The sequence below is a fragment of the Bemisia tabaci genome, chromosome 8 (assembly GCF_918797505.1).
Source record: "Bemisia tabaci chromosome 8, PGI_BMITA_v3".
NCBI lineage: Eukaryota > Metazoa > Arthropoda > Insecta > Hemiptera > Aleyrodidae > Bemisia > Bemisia tabaci.
In genome coordinates, this window is record NC_092800.1 from 19,792,821 (window position 1) to 19,805,839 (window position 13,019).

Consider the following 13,019-nt stretch of genomic DNA (forward strand, 5'->3'; position numbering starts at 1 on the left):
GATAGATGGCTGTAGATTCCCAAGTTACTAAATAAACAGGAATATGCCTAATGAACTGCCCCCCCCCCCCCAAAAAGGGAATTCTGAAAAGTTTCGGAAAAATTCGGTACCACTTCCGGGAAATGGGAGCACTTCTGAGTACGCCCCTCAGCATAACACCCACCGGCGCTTGCGATGTTTTGAATTTCCGCCCTTCAATTGCTATCAGGCGTTACACGTGCGTAATTCATTACCGCGGCCTCTGCCCTTTGTACACGTTTCGGGAGAGGCTCGTGACCTGGGGGGGGGGGGGTTGAGGGGGGGGCGCCCGATAAAAGGGGAAGCATATGGTTTCCCAATGATTGGTTTGCAGAGCGCCCCGCTCGGGCGCGGCGGCGCCGAGGGGGGGGAGAGGAGTTCCATTATAAAAGCAATTTTATTTCATTTAACGGAACATTCTTATGGGAAATAAAAGGTTGTCGGAAACCCTATTTCCCGGGAACGAGAGTGGGCCGCGGCGGCGGCGGTGGCGAGCCGCGAAAAAGATGCTCGCGCCCGACGCGATCCGATCCGCCCGGAATTTTATTTCGTTTTATTAACTTTTGTCTCTGCCCCGGCCCCGCGAGCCCGTGGCCCCGGATGCGGTATCGGAATCGCCCGTTGCCGATATGACGGGCGAAAAATCGGAGAATGATATCCCGGAGTTGCCATAGTCAGTGAATACCGGGAAAAGTCAGGGAAAACTTGGAAATGTCAGGGAAATAACGGAATTGTCGAAATTGTTGTGGGGAAAATTGAGAAGTTATCTTTTTTTGCTCTTTTGAGTGAGACTGTATCGGAATCGCCCGTTGCCGATATGACGTGCGAAAAATTGGAGAATGATATCCCGGAGTTGCCGTAGTCGATGATTACCGGGAAACCGGGTTTCAGGGAATTTTAAAAAATCAGGGAAAATGACGAAAATGTCGAAAATGTTTGGGGAAAATCGGCAAGTCACCTTTATTTGCTTTCTCGAGTGGGTTTGACGTTTCGAACAACAAATTTTGCCTGAAATAATTTCTCACTACATACACTGAAAAAAAAATATCGGTGTATTTAACAAAGAAAAGGGTAAAATTACCAAGAATTCGGGGTTCTATTTGATCCCAGTTTTTTCTTGGTAAAATTACCATTTATGGAATTGGTAATTTTACCGGGAAATCTCGGTAGAATTATTGAACTTTCTCGGTAATTTTACTGGACCTTTGTAAAAACGCCAATATTTTTTATCGACTGTGGTAGAATTACCGCGATAAAATGGCAAAGTTACCGGGAATTGATTACCAATAAAAGTGGTATTCTTGCCTGAAAAAAACAGTAAAAATACCGGTTTTTAGGTAACTTTACCAGTCTGTCTTGGTAAAATTACCAATAATTGGTAAAAAAAGTGAGATGATAAAGGTACCAACGGACCTTGGTAAAAACGCCGAGAATTTTTTTTCAGTGTATCGACGGTGTGAGTCCGCAACCACGTATCTCGGGTTACGACGTGGCAGACTTCCTGTCATACTTCATTTTTTTAATGGAAAACTACCAATGACAATTCCTACAAAATATCGTGATTTTTCTTCCCTGAGCAAAAAAAAAAATCTGCGAGTACTTAAAGGAATGATGTCGCTTTGTTCTCCTTCAAAAAAATAAAATAAGAGCGGAGCTTCTCAATCACCGCAAACGAGATGAATATTCGCGGTTTGCGAGTTTTTAGAATGAGCATAGATTAAAGGACAAAGACACAAATGGCGTCATTTTTATAATCTAACTCCCAATTGATCTGTGATAAAAAGACTTGTCAGTATTTCGCTTCGAAGTTGATTTTCGAACTTTATGTTGCTCATATAGGATTCTGCGCACCAAAATTTTCAGATAATATGCGACTCCTTTTTAGTTCAGACCTCGTCTAGTATCTCTTAGTTTTGAAATTTAGTTATCTTAGTTTTGAACACCGCGTGCAAATTGCATATCCACTTATTTCAGGCACTTATATTATCGGAATATGTTGCAACCGTGTTGCACTTTTGCTTGTTGCAATAAACTGTGACTTTCTGTTATATTGCTGATGCTTATCTTTTTATTTCAAGGAGCCAACATCTCTCGTTAGACCTTGATTGAGAGTATTTTTCTCTGAAAAATGCTCCTTGAAAGAGGAAGCATTCGCAGAATAATGTCATTTATTGTTCGAAGGAAACAAAATCAAAATGATATCATATTACATGAATTATGCGGAAGACATTACTATTGATACTGTCTTAAGGTACCGAACTTACTGAAGTTCCTCGAGAAAATCACTTTTCCTCCCTCTTGGGTGTTTTGAGAATGATTGGAAAAGTGAAGGATATGATTTAAGCTAGTAGTTTTCAATTTCTACAAATAAAATATTTTGAAAAATGCCTTATTTTTTAAGTGCCTAAATTGTTGTCATGTTGAGTGTACAATTAATGACTATCTTTTTTATTCTCTCTGTTGCAGGTAAGAGCATTTTATTGTGAAATTATGACGCATGATGTAAGTCATTCACCTTACTTTTCATGTCACAATTTTCATTTTCATCAGCTCCATCAATTCATCAGGAATAAAATTAACCCTCTATGGCGTAGCGTTACGAATTCGTAACAACGTATTTTTGGGTTTTTCAAAAATTAAATCTTTCCTCTGTTGCATAATTTTGCAAGTTTTCATTAGTTTTTCTCTTGTTTTGAATGACCAATTCCCAAAAATTTAAAATTTTGAAGAAAAAAATCGGTACTCTATGTTTTTTATGCAAGCTACAAAATAGATAAGTATCCCTCCAGAATTTCAGATCCACAATAATTCATGCCACAGAGGGTTAAGATCATTTAAGGACTGAAATGAATATAATATCGCATTCGACCAAAATTTGTTCACAAGAAATTTTTTCAATATTCATTTATTTTTCTCTCTTCGGGCAGATAAACGATTCGATAGTGTAATTTTAAGTACCGAGGAAAAAGTTTGATACCTCACGTAGTCCAATTCAGGCACCCGCCAGGACCAAAGCAGCACGAATTTTCATCTCTGCATTTTTGTCGGGAGCAACAAGGGTTCATCTCCGTAGTAGTGGTTCCGTTACATTGGAACACACTCGGGTCTCCTTTACTATACGCTATAACCTCAGCATGCTCACAGCAAACAGGTTTCAAAGTGCTTGAATCTGGAACCAGCTTACTCAAAATCACACCCAGAATCATGGTCACACAGTCTTGTACGACAATAGTTGTGGGGCCACTGGATTTGTGTATTGTTGTAAAACTAACCTAACCTAACCTAACCTAACCTAACCTAACCTAACCTAACGATATTTTGGCCGAAACAGCCTAATTTCTTCTAACCTAATTTAACCTAACCTAACCTAATCTAACTTAACCTAACGTAACCTAACCTAACCTTACCTAACCTAACCTAATCTGACCTATCGGGCTTTTTTTTTAGCCGATAAATGCCATTTTCTGTCACGATTTTGGTTATGGGGCCACGGAAAATGATCCCACAAGGATAGGGAGTCCCCACAAGGTGGGACAGAAGCGTGTGTGCAGACCCCATAACCATTGCCCGTACAATCCCAATTTTGTCAGGGTCATTTTGAACGAAATCTGAAAAGATAAAACACAAATCTTGAGTTTGAATGTATTTTCGCAGTATCCACCTGGTTCTTTTTAGTCCCTTAAAGCGATGAAAATAAGTGCGGGAGAGGGACGGATGCGTGTCAAATTACTACGGGAGGTAATCAGTGATGGAATAAATTGGTTTACAAAAGTTTGAGAGGCTTGACATTTTGAGCTAAATGTTGTTAGTTCAAAGTTATTGTGTCAAGAACAGTTTTGATTCAAAAGTTTCTTTTCGTTTTGTCATATTTTATCTGAGATGATATTTACTGCAAAAGTCGCTCTGCGAATGAAGAGCTTCAGCATTAATTAAAAAAAAAAAAAAAAAAAAAAACACTTTGGTCTTTTGATGAGCAAAACTTTTGAATCCCCGATCACAGAAAACGCTGATGTATAACGCTGTATGAGCTAAAAATGGGGAATATTTGATGTGCTTAACGTATTTACGAGTATGCACGGAAAAAAATAGACTGCGGACTTCTTAATTAAATTGTTAAAAAAATATGTCCGACATGTTTCAAATGTACATTTTACAATAGTGGAAAGCTAATTTAACCTCGAGGGTGGTTAAATTAGCATTTTTTATCGTAAAATCTATACTGAAACATGTCGGACACTTTTTTTTAAACTACAAACTTGTTAAATCAGCAATATTAGTTTTTCTCGTGTGATGAGGGAGTATGAGATTTTCTTACACTGCCTGATCGTCCGAGATAATCTTGGTCTCAAGCTCTCAAGTTGTCCAGTCGAGGCACCCACCAGGGCAGAAGCAGCAACTCTCCTCGTCTTGACACTTTTGTTTGGAGCAGCAAGGATTTTTGAATGCAGTGACAGTACCATTGCATTGGTACATGTTTGAGGCTCCCCGCAATTTGGTAAAAACCTTCGCGTGCTCGCAGCAAATGGGCCTTAAAGATTCGCCGGGAGGCATCAGTGCAGCCACCGCGCACAAAATGATGACCAGTTTCGTCACTGTCATCTTGAACGAAACACGGCAAATAATCAAGAATTATAAAAGTCTAATCAAGTAAGTAGATAAAAGGCATTGAACCTTCTAGAGAGTCTGAAATAAAAACGACTTATCTCTGCAGTTTTTCATCAGAAGAGTAGAAAAATTGCGTGATATTAATGATCGGTCTCATTTGGTTGAGAGTGAACTAATTTGACACGTAAATGCGGAATTTGTACAAGAAAATTTTAGCATCAGTTATATGATATTATATATAAAATTGTGTAATTTGACTAATTTCTCATGACTGTGATGTTGTTGATGAATAAAAAAACCTTTTAGTCACGGATGAAAAAGCTTGACGAACTGAGCTCATCACTTATTTTTTGTCACCTGGAAAAATTAGAGAAAAATAGATTTAAAACTGAAAAAATTTAACGTTTTCCGATGTAATTTAGCGAATTTCGCTATTTAAACTCGCGAATTTTAACAAATTTGCCATGGCTCTGTCAATAAAATTGTTCAATTCATAAACGAAAGGCAACCTCTGATAAAAATAGCTCTTCAGTATTTTCCATTTCCAAAATAATATTATCAAATGTTACCCACTGCTGCACACACATACATGCGTAACATCAAGCAAATTTGGTCAGAAAATGTAATATTTTATCTTTAAAAGATAGAGGCGGCGTGATAAAAATGGTTTTTACTTGTTTTTTTTGTAGAAGGATAAGGGGTCAGAGGAAATTGAGCGTTATCACAATCAAAGTTAATTGCAATGGAAAATTTGCACCCTCAAACCCGAGGAACGTCATATTTTCGTTCAACTCTTTTTTTCGGGGGAAATCAGATTAAAATAGCGCTTACCTTAAATAATTTTTCCGTGAACGGATAAGGCTGAAAATCACGTATGGTTGACCTAACTTGAGAATTTATGGAACGAGCACTTGACCACACTTGACTGCACGTTGCTAGCGAAAGATGAAAATATGACTGGAACGGGATTCCAAGCGAATTCAACGACTTGGCGGCTATTTCGCGCGCCCATTGATGCCGTCAAATTGTATTTAAATTTGCTGATACACTTCGTTTGAATACAATACATTTGGGGAAACCCCAACGATGTGGCAACCCCTCTTATCTGCTTACTCATCGTTGCGCTCGTGGCTGATAATGCCAAGTCAAACCAGGAAAATCAACGCCGCAAAACTATGCAGAATTTTGAACATTTGAGTAAGTCATCTGTATTCATATTAATCCTTCTTTGAACGAACAAGTATGTTGTAAATTTTTGAAAAGTAAAAGGGAAGCAGGATAGTAACATTTCTTTGCAATAACGTTTTAAGGTCTCGGTTGCGCTTTCTACTTAATTCTTCCACTTAATTTCTTCGTAAGTTCTTCTTAATTCTATACTTTATGAGATAAAGGTGAAAAACGAACCAAGGTGGTTAAAATTTGATTGGACCGACCAAAATTCTGAAAAAACTAAATAGTCGGGATGATGTGGAACACCGAACGTTCGGTTCATATCACCGAACTTTTTTTCAGTGTTATGAAGAAGCGAAGATTAAGGTTCTAACAGTTGAGAAAAAAAAATCCTAAATAATAGATTAAACAAGTATTGTATATTATAAAAAACCTAAAAAATAAAATGAAGTATCCGTTTAAATAAATAATACATCACTTAGAATCTAATACAGTACGTTGGAGTGTTTTTTCCTCAGAAAAAAAAGAAAAGATGATATATTGTATGAGCGGCATGGATTCAATAGTTAGTGTTCTGACTCGGGCTGAGGCAGCCACCTTCGCAATAACAGCAATATTTTTCCTCCTCACACCTTTTTTTCGAACAGCAAGGGTTCCTTTCTTCAGTGACCGTGCCGTCACATTCAAACTGATTGGGCGCCCCCAGCAGACGTGTGAATGGCTTTGCGTGGGCGCAACATATGACTTTCGAATAATCCTCGTTAGGGTTTGCCAGCACTCCACGTCCTGAATTATCCTCGTTAAAATCCGCCATTACTGCATGTTTCGTGGGTTTCAGGTTCTGCAGAGCCATTGTAACAAATATGTACATGAGTTTTCTCCACGTCATTGTAGTTTTCCGAGCAGAGTAGGAGCTTCGTTTTTTCGTCTTGCTGCACAAAAAATAATATTTCACCTAGTTATTTTACAATGAGACATTTATGTCTTGGTTCCAAAATCAAATTGTTTAATCACAGTTCTTCAAAATTATTTCGCAGATTTTATATTTCATGAGGCAAAACAGCCAAAGTTAGGATTTATTTTTGTTTTAAATTTATTCATTATATTCATCCATTTACTGTAAGAGGCACGAAAAAAACCAACAGAAATTTTTTTTGGAGCGAGTAGATAATATTTCTTAAAAGAAACACGATACATTTGTGTAAGTTTGATAAAACTCTGTTCAAAGTTTGAAAATTATATTATTTCTTAATGATAAAACCACGTGGTTTTCAAGGTTTTAAATTACTTTGGTAAAATTGTAAGTAACACGGAAAATACCAAAAATTCGGCTGAGCTAATCGAAGGCAAAAGTTGATTTTAAGTGGAACGTGCTGCTGTGTACTTACACACACATACATCTCAGACTGTCAAACTGGTTTGAGCAATCCTTCAAGTGCATTTGACGAACCTGCAAAATCTAGTGATGATGTGCAATTGTACAAGCTTTCGATTTACCATTTGGGATCTGCACTAGTTTGTTGGATTAGAATCGTTATCAAATTATCCAAAAAGAGGCTTTAAACTGGGTAACCGGCGACCCGAGCTTGCCTCGTTAGCCAATGAGAGAGCTTGAACAGGCATCGGTTCTCCACTACTCTGAAATAGAGTCCCTTTATAAAGGGAGTTAAGACAACGCGGCTCATGAATGTCACAAACGGGAATAAAGATTACACAAATTGAACGTTTTTCATAATCTTTGATCAACTCATTTCCTAATTCCTAACTCCGTTCCTTCTCTTATTCCGTTTGTTCTTTGCCGTGCACCCAATTCCCCGGTCCATTCCAGTTTATAATCTTTGCAATCGGTGAAAATGTAATCTTTATTCCCGTTTGTGACACTGTGGAGGTCTAAAATACACACTGGAAACAAAAACACACGGGATTTAGAGTCCAGACTCTTTAAAACATCGACAAGAAAAAGTACTCTTGATTCACTCAGAATCTAGCTTAAATTAAGAACCAAGCCTCTTAATTTAAGCGGATTTCGTTTTAATTCAGTCAAAAATCCGATTGAATCAAGAGCATTTTTTCTTGTCAATGTTTTCAAGAGTCTGGACTCTAGATCCAATGTGTGTTTTTTTTTCAGTGCAGGAACCAATCAGAAATGGATTCGCACTGTCTTTACTCTCAGTATAAAGGGACTCTACTCTGAAATTGCCACTTCGATCGTGTGAGGACTTTAAGCATACAGTGTAGATCTAGACACCTACCTACATTGAGCGCATTGAAATCAAAATTCACACCTGACTTGGTAGTAGTTCACCTGACACAATTTGAACACTGATCGAGGCTAACGTCAGCTTCTTCCGTGGTTTATCAGCGTTTAGATAAGCTCCTGGAAATTTCATACGGGCGCTGCGCACAGTCTACCAGCGATCGTAAAAGTCCGATTTTTACTTGCGATGAATCCGCCTAGACCTTCTGCCAACTCATCTAAAAGGTACCAGGCGGAGACTGTATTTTCAACTTTGCCTCAAACATCTGATAGCCAAAAGAACGTCTAAAGTTTGTAATACGTCGAAAAGAGTTAAAATGCCTCCAGAAAATAAGTGACTTTTACTTACTTTGAGGTATATCGCAGGATTTTCTCAGGATTCACACACGCTAATCGCATTTAATCCTCTGACTGAAAAAAAAAGAAGTTCATCAAATGAAATTGATTAGTTTGAATCTTGAAGTTCTATGCACGGAGTAAAAATAATACCGCAATTCCCAAACATTTTGACTTGAAATAATTCAATCGTTCAAAAAAGTTGGGCTCAAATTTTTACCTCAAAAGGTCACATTCTAGCCATGGTATTAGGCTGCAAAAATTGGCAAGCAAAATTGTACTAATACTTCTAATCAAATCTAGCTTTTCTAGTCGTTTTTAAACTTTTAAGGCAAATCATTCAAAGGCAAATTAGAGATAATATGCTCAGATAAGTATCTGTAAAATTTCAGTAAAATTGGAAGACATCGAATGAATTAAGAGATAAAATAAATTCTTCAGAATAAAATTGCATAAGGCACCCTTCATAACTCTCAAGGTATGGAGCAAGAAAAGTTATTGTCATCGTCAAGAAAAACCAAAAAGCCCCACATATAAACGCTTAAATGCAAATTTTTCAGAGAAAATGTCCATAAGAGTCTCTTACAATCCGAATGAGACATGAGGAATGTGGCTACAGATATGAATCCATAGAGATTCTGGAATCAGGTAATTTAAGTAAACTATTTGAAGGTGTTGTATTGCCGTGCCGCGGAGAAACGCCGTATCAACCTTATTTTCTTTGATAAAACAATAATTTCTTGGTCAACTTATAAATATTTTTCTTCCAATTTATTACATAATTTTGTTTCCAATTTCACCTAAGTTCCTTCCAACCTTCCAAGTTCCTGAAAAATTTAAAGAAAAAGGGTTCATAACTTTCTTCAAAAATAACTCTTTTCTAAGAGGAAATTTGGCAAATCTCGAATCTTCATACGGCGTTTTTCCTTAGCACGGTAGTGTAGCTTACTTCTGTATTTAGACATCCTCCTTTACACCCACAACATTTTTTCTGGTTCGAGCATTTCCTTACTGAACAGCACGGATTTTTGTCGGTTGTCATGGTACCATTACAGTCGTACGCTTCGGGACCTTCCATTATGTACACGATTCGTGTCGCTTTCGGGCAGCATGATGACTTACAGTACGGAATCACCGGACATACACTAAGGACCAGGACCCCAAACATAATCATCCATTTCGTGGAAGTCATTGGATTTTCCCTTATAAAAAGAAATGGAACGAGAAATCAGTCGAACATAAATATTCTAATCTTTGATCCTCAGAAATCGTCGCTCCTCTGGCGTAAGGGCGTATTTTATTTCCATTTGAGCCCCGAAAAGCATAGATTTGTATGGAGAGCAGAGCTCACGTGGAAATATATCGTATTCGATACATCAAACGGGTGAGATTGCATATCCATCTAGATTGGTTCAAAACAGAGGCGGATCCAGCAATTTGGCAACACCTGACTCCCTCCATTTACACCTATGTTAAAAGATCGATTCTTGTCGGAGCACATGGCCTCTCCGAGAATTGATATATTTCCATAGGTTTAAATGGAGAAAAACAATGTCGCCAATATGCTGGGTCCGCCAATGATTCAAAACATTATAGCCTCAAAAGTCGAGCGAATAATCTGACGGAACGAGTTTTTTATGATAGATTTTTTATTCGTATTCAATTCGTGTGAGTACCCCTTGGCCATGGGTAATGAAATTGCGATTAAATTTCTCATTTTCAGCTTTTCTGACCAAGATCCTTTAATTTTGGTTTGAGGTTACGTCCAATTGTTTTGATTACCAAACGATACATCGAACCACTATCGAATACGATCCCTTGAGATACGTCCTTTCGTCAGAGGAGCGACGAATTGTCAACAATGGAAAAGAAAGGAAGCACATGTAATGTATTACAGTCGTGAAGAAGATAACTCTCCCATATCAAAGACTTATCATGGCCATAACGAAAAAATGGAAGTTCCAGGAGAACAGAGCAAAATTGCATGACCAATTCCGATTCGGTCTTATCATACGTCTATGTAGGCGTTCAGAGGATAGTTGCACAAATCTAGGAATCATCGGCACGTACGGTGATACGTTTTTCTCCTGATTTTGCAGTTTTGTCAGGATTCTAGTTTGTCAAACCACTACGAGAAAGTAACTCGTGGTGTTTGTGGGGCGTTACCTCAATTGAAGGGGAAATCAGTAAACAGCAAACGTCAGTTAAGCTGAGGAAAAGAACACAGTGAATTTTTCCATCTTTCCTGCTGATAATATAGATCTCTATATTTCTTTTATCATGGTTCTTTTAAACCGTGACAATCTTTATTGAGACAAATGTAGTTTGATATACGACAACATGCTATTGTAGGTAAAGTTCTTTGTCATGGGTAAATTGGACTGCATTTTGCAATTTGGAACTATAAATTCTGGCTCTTCTGGAAAATCACTTATGTGCATAGGGAAACTAGTGGCACATACTTTGTTTTTAAACCGGGCTGGAATTTATAGTTCCAAACTGCAGAATGTAGTCCAATTTGAAGTTTATTCATCCCTCTATTGTATCCGAAACGCACCCACAGTAAGAAACTTCTATCTACAATAGCTTTTTATGGTATGCCTAACTAAATTTTTTTATCAATTTGATCACACGCGAAAAGCGATGAGAAACGATTTAGAAGATATAATGTTTTTAAATAACAATAGGAGGGTTGTTGCGACGGTTAGGGGTGGGTACATCTAATACATTTAGTGCATTTTTCCCCCGAGCAAAGTATTTTTGAGGAAGTGTAACATTTTTCTTGTCAAGGTTTTGATTTAGAAGTTCAGAGGTGCTCATCTTAGTTTGTCAGTTTATTTCTTCGTGTGCTTGAACACGTTTTCTCCGAATGTACCTACCTACACTCTGGCTGAGTTGGCGGCTGTTAGCCTAAAGAGATGAACATCATATTGGAGTAAGACGACAATGCTTCATATTGAAAAACAATGATGTAAACATCATTCAATATTTCTCTACCTCTCAGAATATGACATTTTTCTGCGGGCCACAGAAAAATGTACGTGTCCAAGTACCTCTCGTTCAAAGGAAACAAGGGATGAAGAGAGGTTTGTCAAATCATGTCTTTCGCAGAGATTCTCGGTGCAAACAATATTGAGTTACTATTTTCAGAGGGTTCTTTCCCAGGAAACCTGTGGAGGTAACAGGATTGAATTTTCTACTCACTCTGAAAAACCCCTTTCATCGATATTATGAATGACCTCGTTTGCCGGGTGGAACGTAGCATACAGATGTTTTCTCCGAAAAACTACCCCTTCAGTTGGGTTAAGCAGTATGTGCGCAAATTGTTCCACAATGGCACTAATGGGAATGCCGTTACTCACGTATCAGAAGTCCAGGATGCCAGGATTAACAACTCGTAACTGATGATACTCATATTCATTCTTGAGAATGTCTCCACCTTTTCTCCCTGTTGGAGAGTCCTTTTTTCCAATAATTCTTAACTTATGATGTTCCTGTATAAAATGACATTTGTTTATTTTATCCTCTTGATGGTACAGAATTTTTTCCCAATCTAAATTACCGAGAACAGCAAATTTACCTGAAGACCCTGAAATTATCTGTATCACATTCTTCCAGTATCTCCACCACCTGAAGGGGTGCTACAATTCTTCGCGTTTTTACTACTTTTTTAAATGTCTGATGTTTCTGCATTTAACTGGTATCTTTTTAACAAAGTTGTGTATTTGAAATGTATTCGCTTTTATAGAAATTCATGTTCACAAATAAAGTCTTTAAGTTTTATAAGAGGATACGTGAAATTATGGGTGTCGAAAACAGCATAGTGCATGGCATTTCCCACAAACAGCTTGTCTGGTATGGTCTTGTGCAACGGATGCTAGATGATAGGTTGCCTAAGAAGGTTCTGGATTTGGTCCTCCCTGGCAGAAAGCGCAGAGGACGCCCTGCCAAATTGTGGATTGAGGGAATAAGGCAGGAAATGAGGAGATGCGATCTGACGGAGGAGCTCTGGCAGGATCGCTATCAGTGGCGGTTGGGTGTCGCAGAGCGCACAGAAGCGCAATAAGAGCGACTTGTTAGTTAGTTAAGTTTTTTAAGCCGGTATTGTCCAATGTAAAGACATTTTAGAATCATTACTTAATTTGATTTACTGCTAATTTCTTGTCGAGTTGAAGTAAAAATTGAGGGTGCAAAAGCTTTTCTCTATCTTTACCTGATCAGAAAAATCCATGGATCTCTAAAAATGCTGAAAATCCCAGCTCTAGTGATAAATCCCTAGACTTTGCCTTAAGCGTAGGCGAGGGAGGGAGTAAAAAAAGCTTACCTCGATTTTCGATCAATCCGAATCGGAACGGAGAATCCGTCTCAGCCTCGCCTAACTCACCTCGGCGACCTGACTCTTGACGCGCTTGTTTATCGCACGAACGTCGAAACGAGCACTTGATCGCACTCCAGCGGGAACACCGATTCGCGTTTCGATTCGCGACTGGCCGTCTTTCGGCACGCGCCAAAATACCGGATCGATCATCGAGGTTGCCTGCTCGGCTTTGGAATGTCACTACTCCATTCCGCCGTGCTCAGGTAGAACGTCGTATGAACAGTCGAGAGTTGCCAAATGAATCAGTGGGAACGA

At 38.4% G+C, this 13,019-nt stretch overlaps 2 protein-coding genes across 6 annotated transcripts in view; one reads left to right on the forward strand and one right to left on the reverse strand.

The window, feature by feature from the left end:
• The window catches only part of LOC109044451 (dopamine receptor 1), a 356,467-nt gene that overhangs the window by 70,275 nt on the left and 273,173 nt on the right, over nucleotides 1-13,019 (forward strand). The window lies entirely within an intron of this gene.
• On the reverse strand, nucleotides 6,191-12,923 carry LOC109044455 (uncharacterized). 4 transcript variants are annotated; one of them, XM_019062178.2, is made up of 4 exons: nucleotides 12,711-12,919; nucleotides 9,336-9,588; nucleotides 8,400-8,461; nucleotides 6,191-6,725 (listed from the first exon to the last, which is right to left on the reverse strand). In XM_019062178.2, the coding sequence occupies exons 3-4, from the start codon at nucleotides 8,447-8,449 to the stop codon at nucleotides 6,353-6,355; spliced, it is 423 nt and encodes a 140-aa protein (XP_018917723.2). In that variant the 5' UTR covers nucleotides 8,450-8,461; nucleotides 9,336-9,588; nucleotides 12,711-12,919; the 3' UTR covers nucleotides 6,191-6,352. The 4 variants fall into 4 exon arrangements, with proteins under 4 accessions (XP_018917723.2, XP_072159375.1, XP_072159373.1 ...); XM_072303274.1 differs by lacking the exon at nucleotides 12,711-12,919 and adding an exon at nucleotides 11,749-11,878; XM_072303272.1 differs by lacking the exon at nucleotides 12,711-12,919 and adding an exon at nucleotides 11,749-11,768.

Excerpts from the sequence above, each read along its gene's own strand:
- LOC109044455 (XM_072303273.1), bottom strand. The coding sequence starts at position 8,449 with ATGCGATTAGCGTGTGTGAATCCTGAGAAAATCCTGCGATATACCTCA. Across the intron at positions 6,726-8,399 it reads ATCCTGCGATATACCTCAAA|CAAGACGAAAAAACGAAGCT; the intron begins GTAAGTAAAAGT and ends TTTTTTGTGCAG.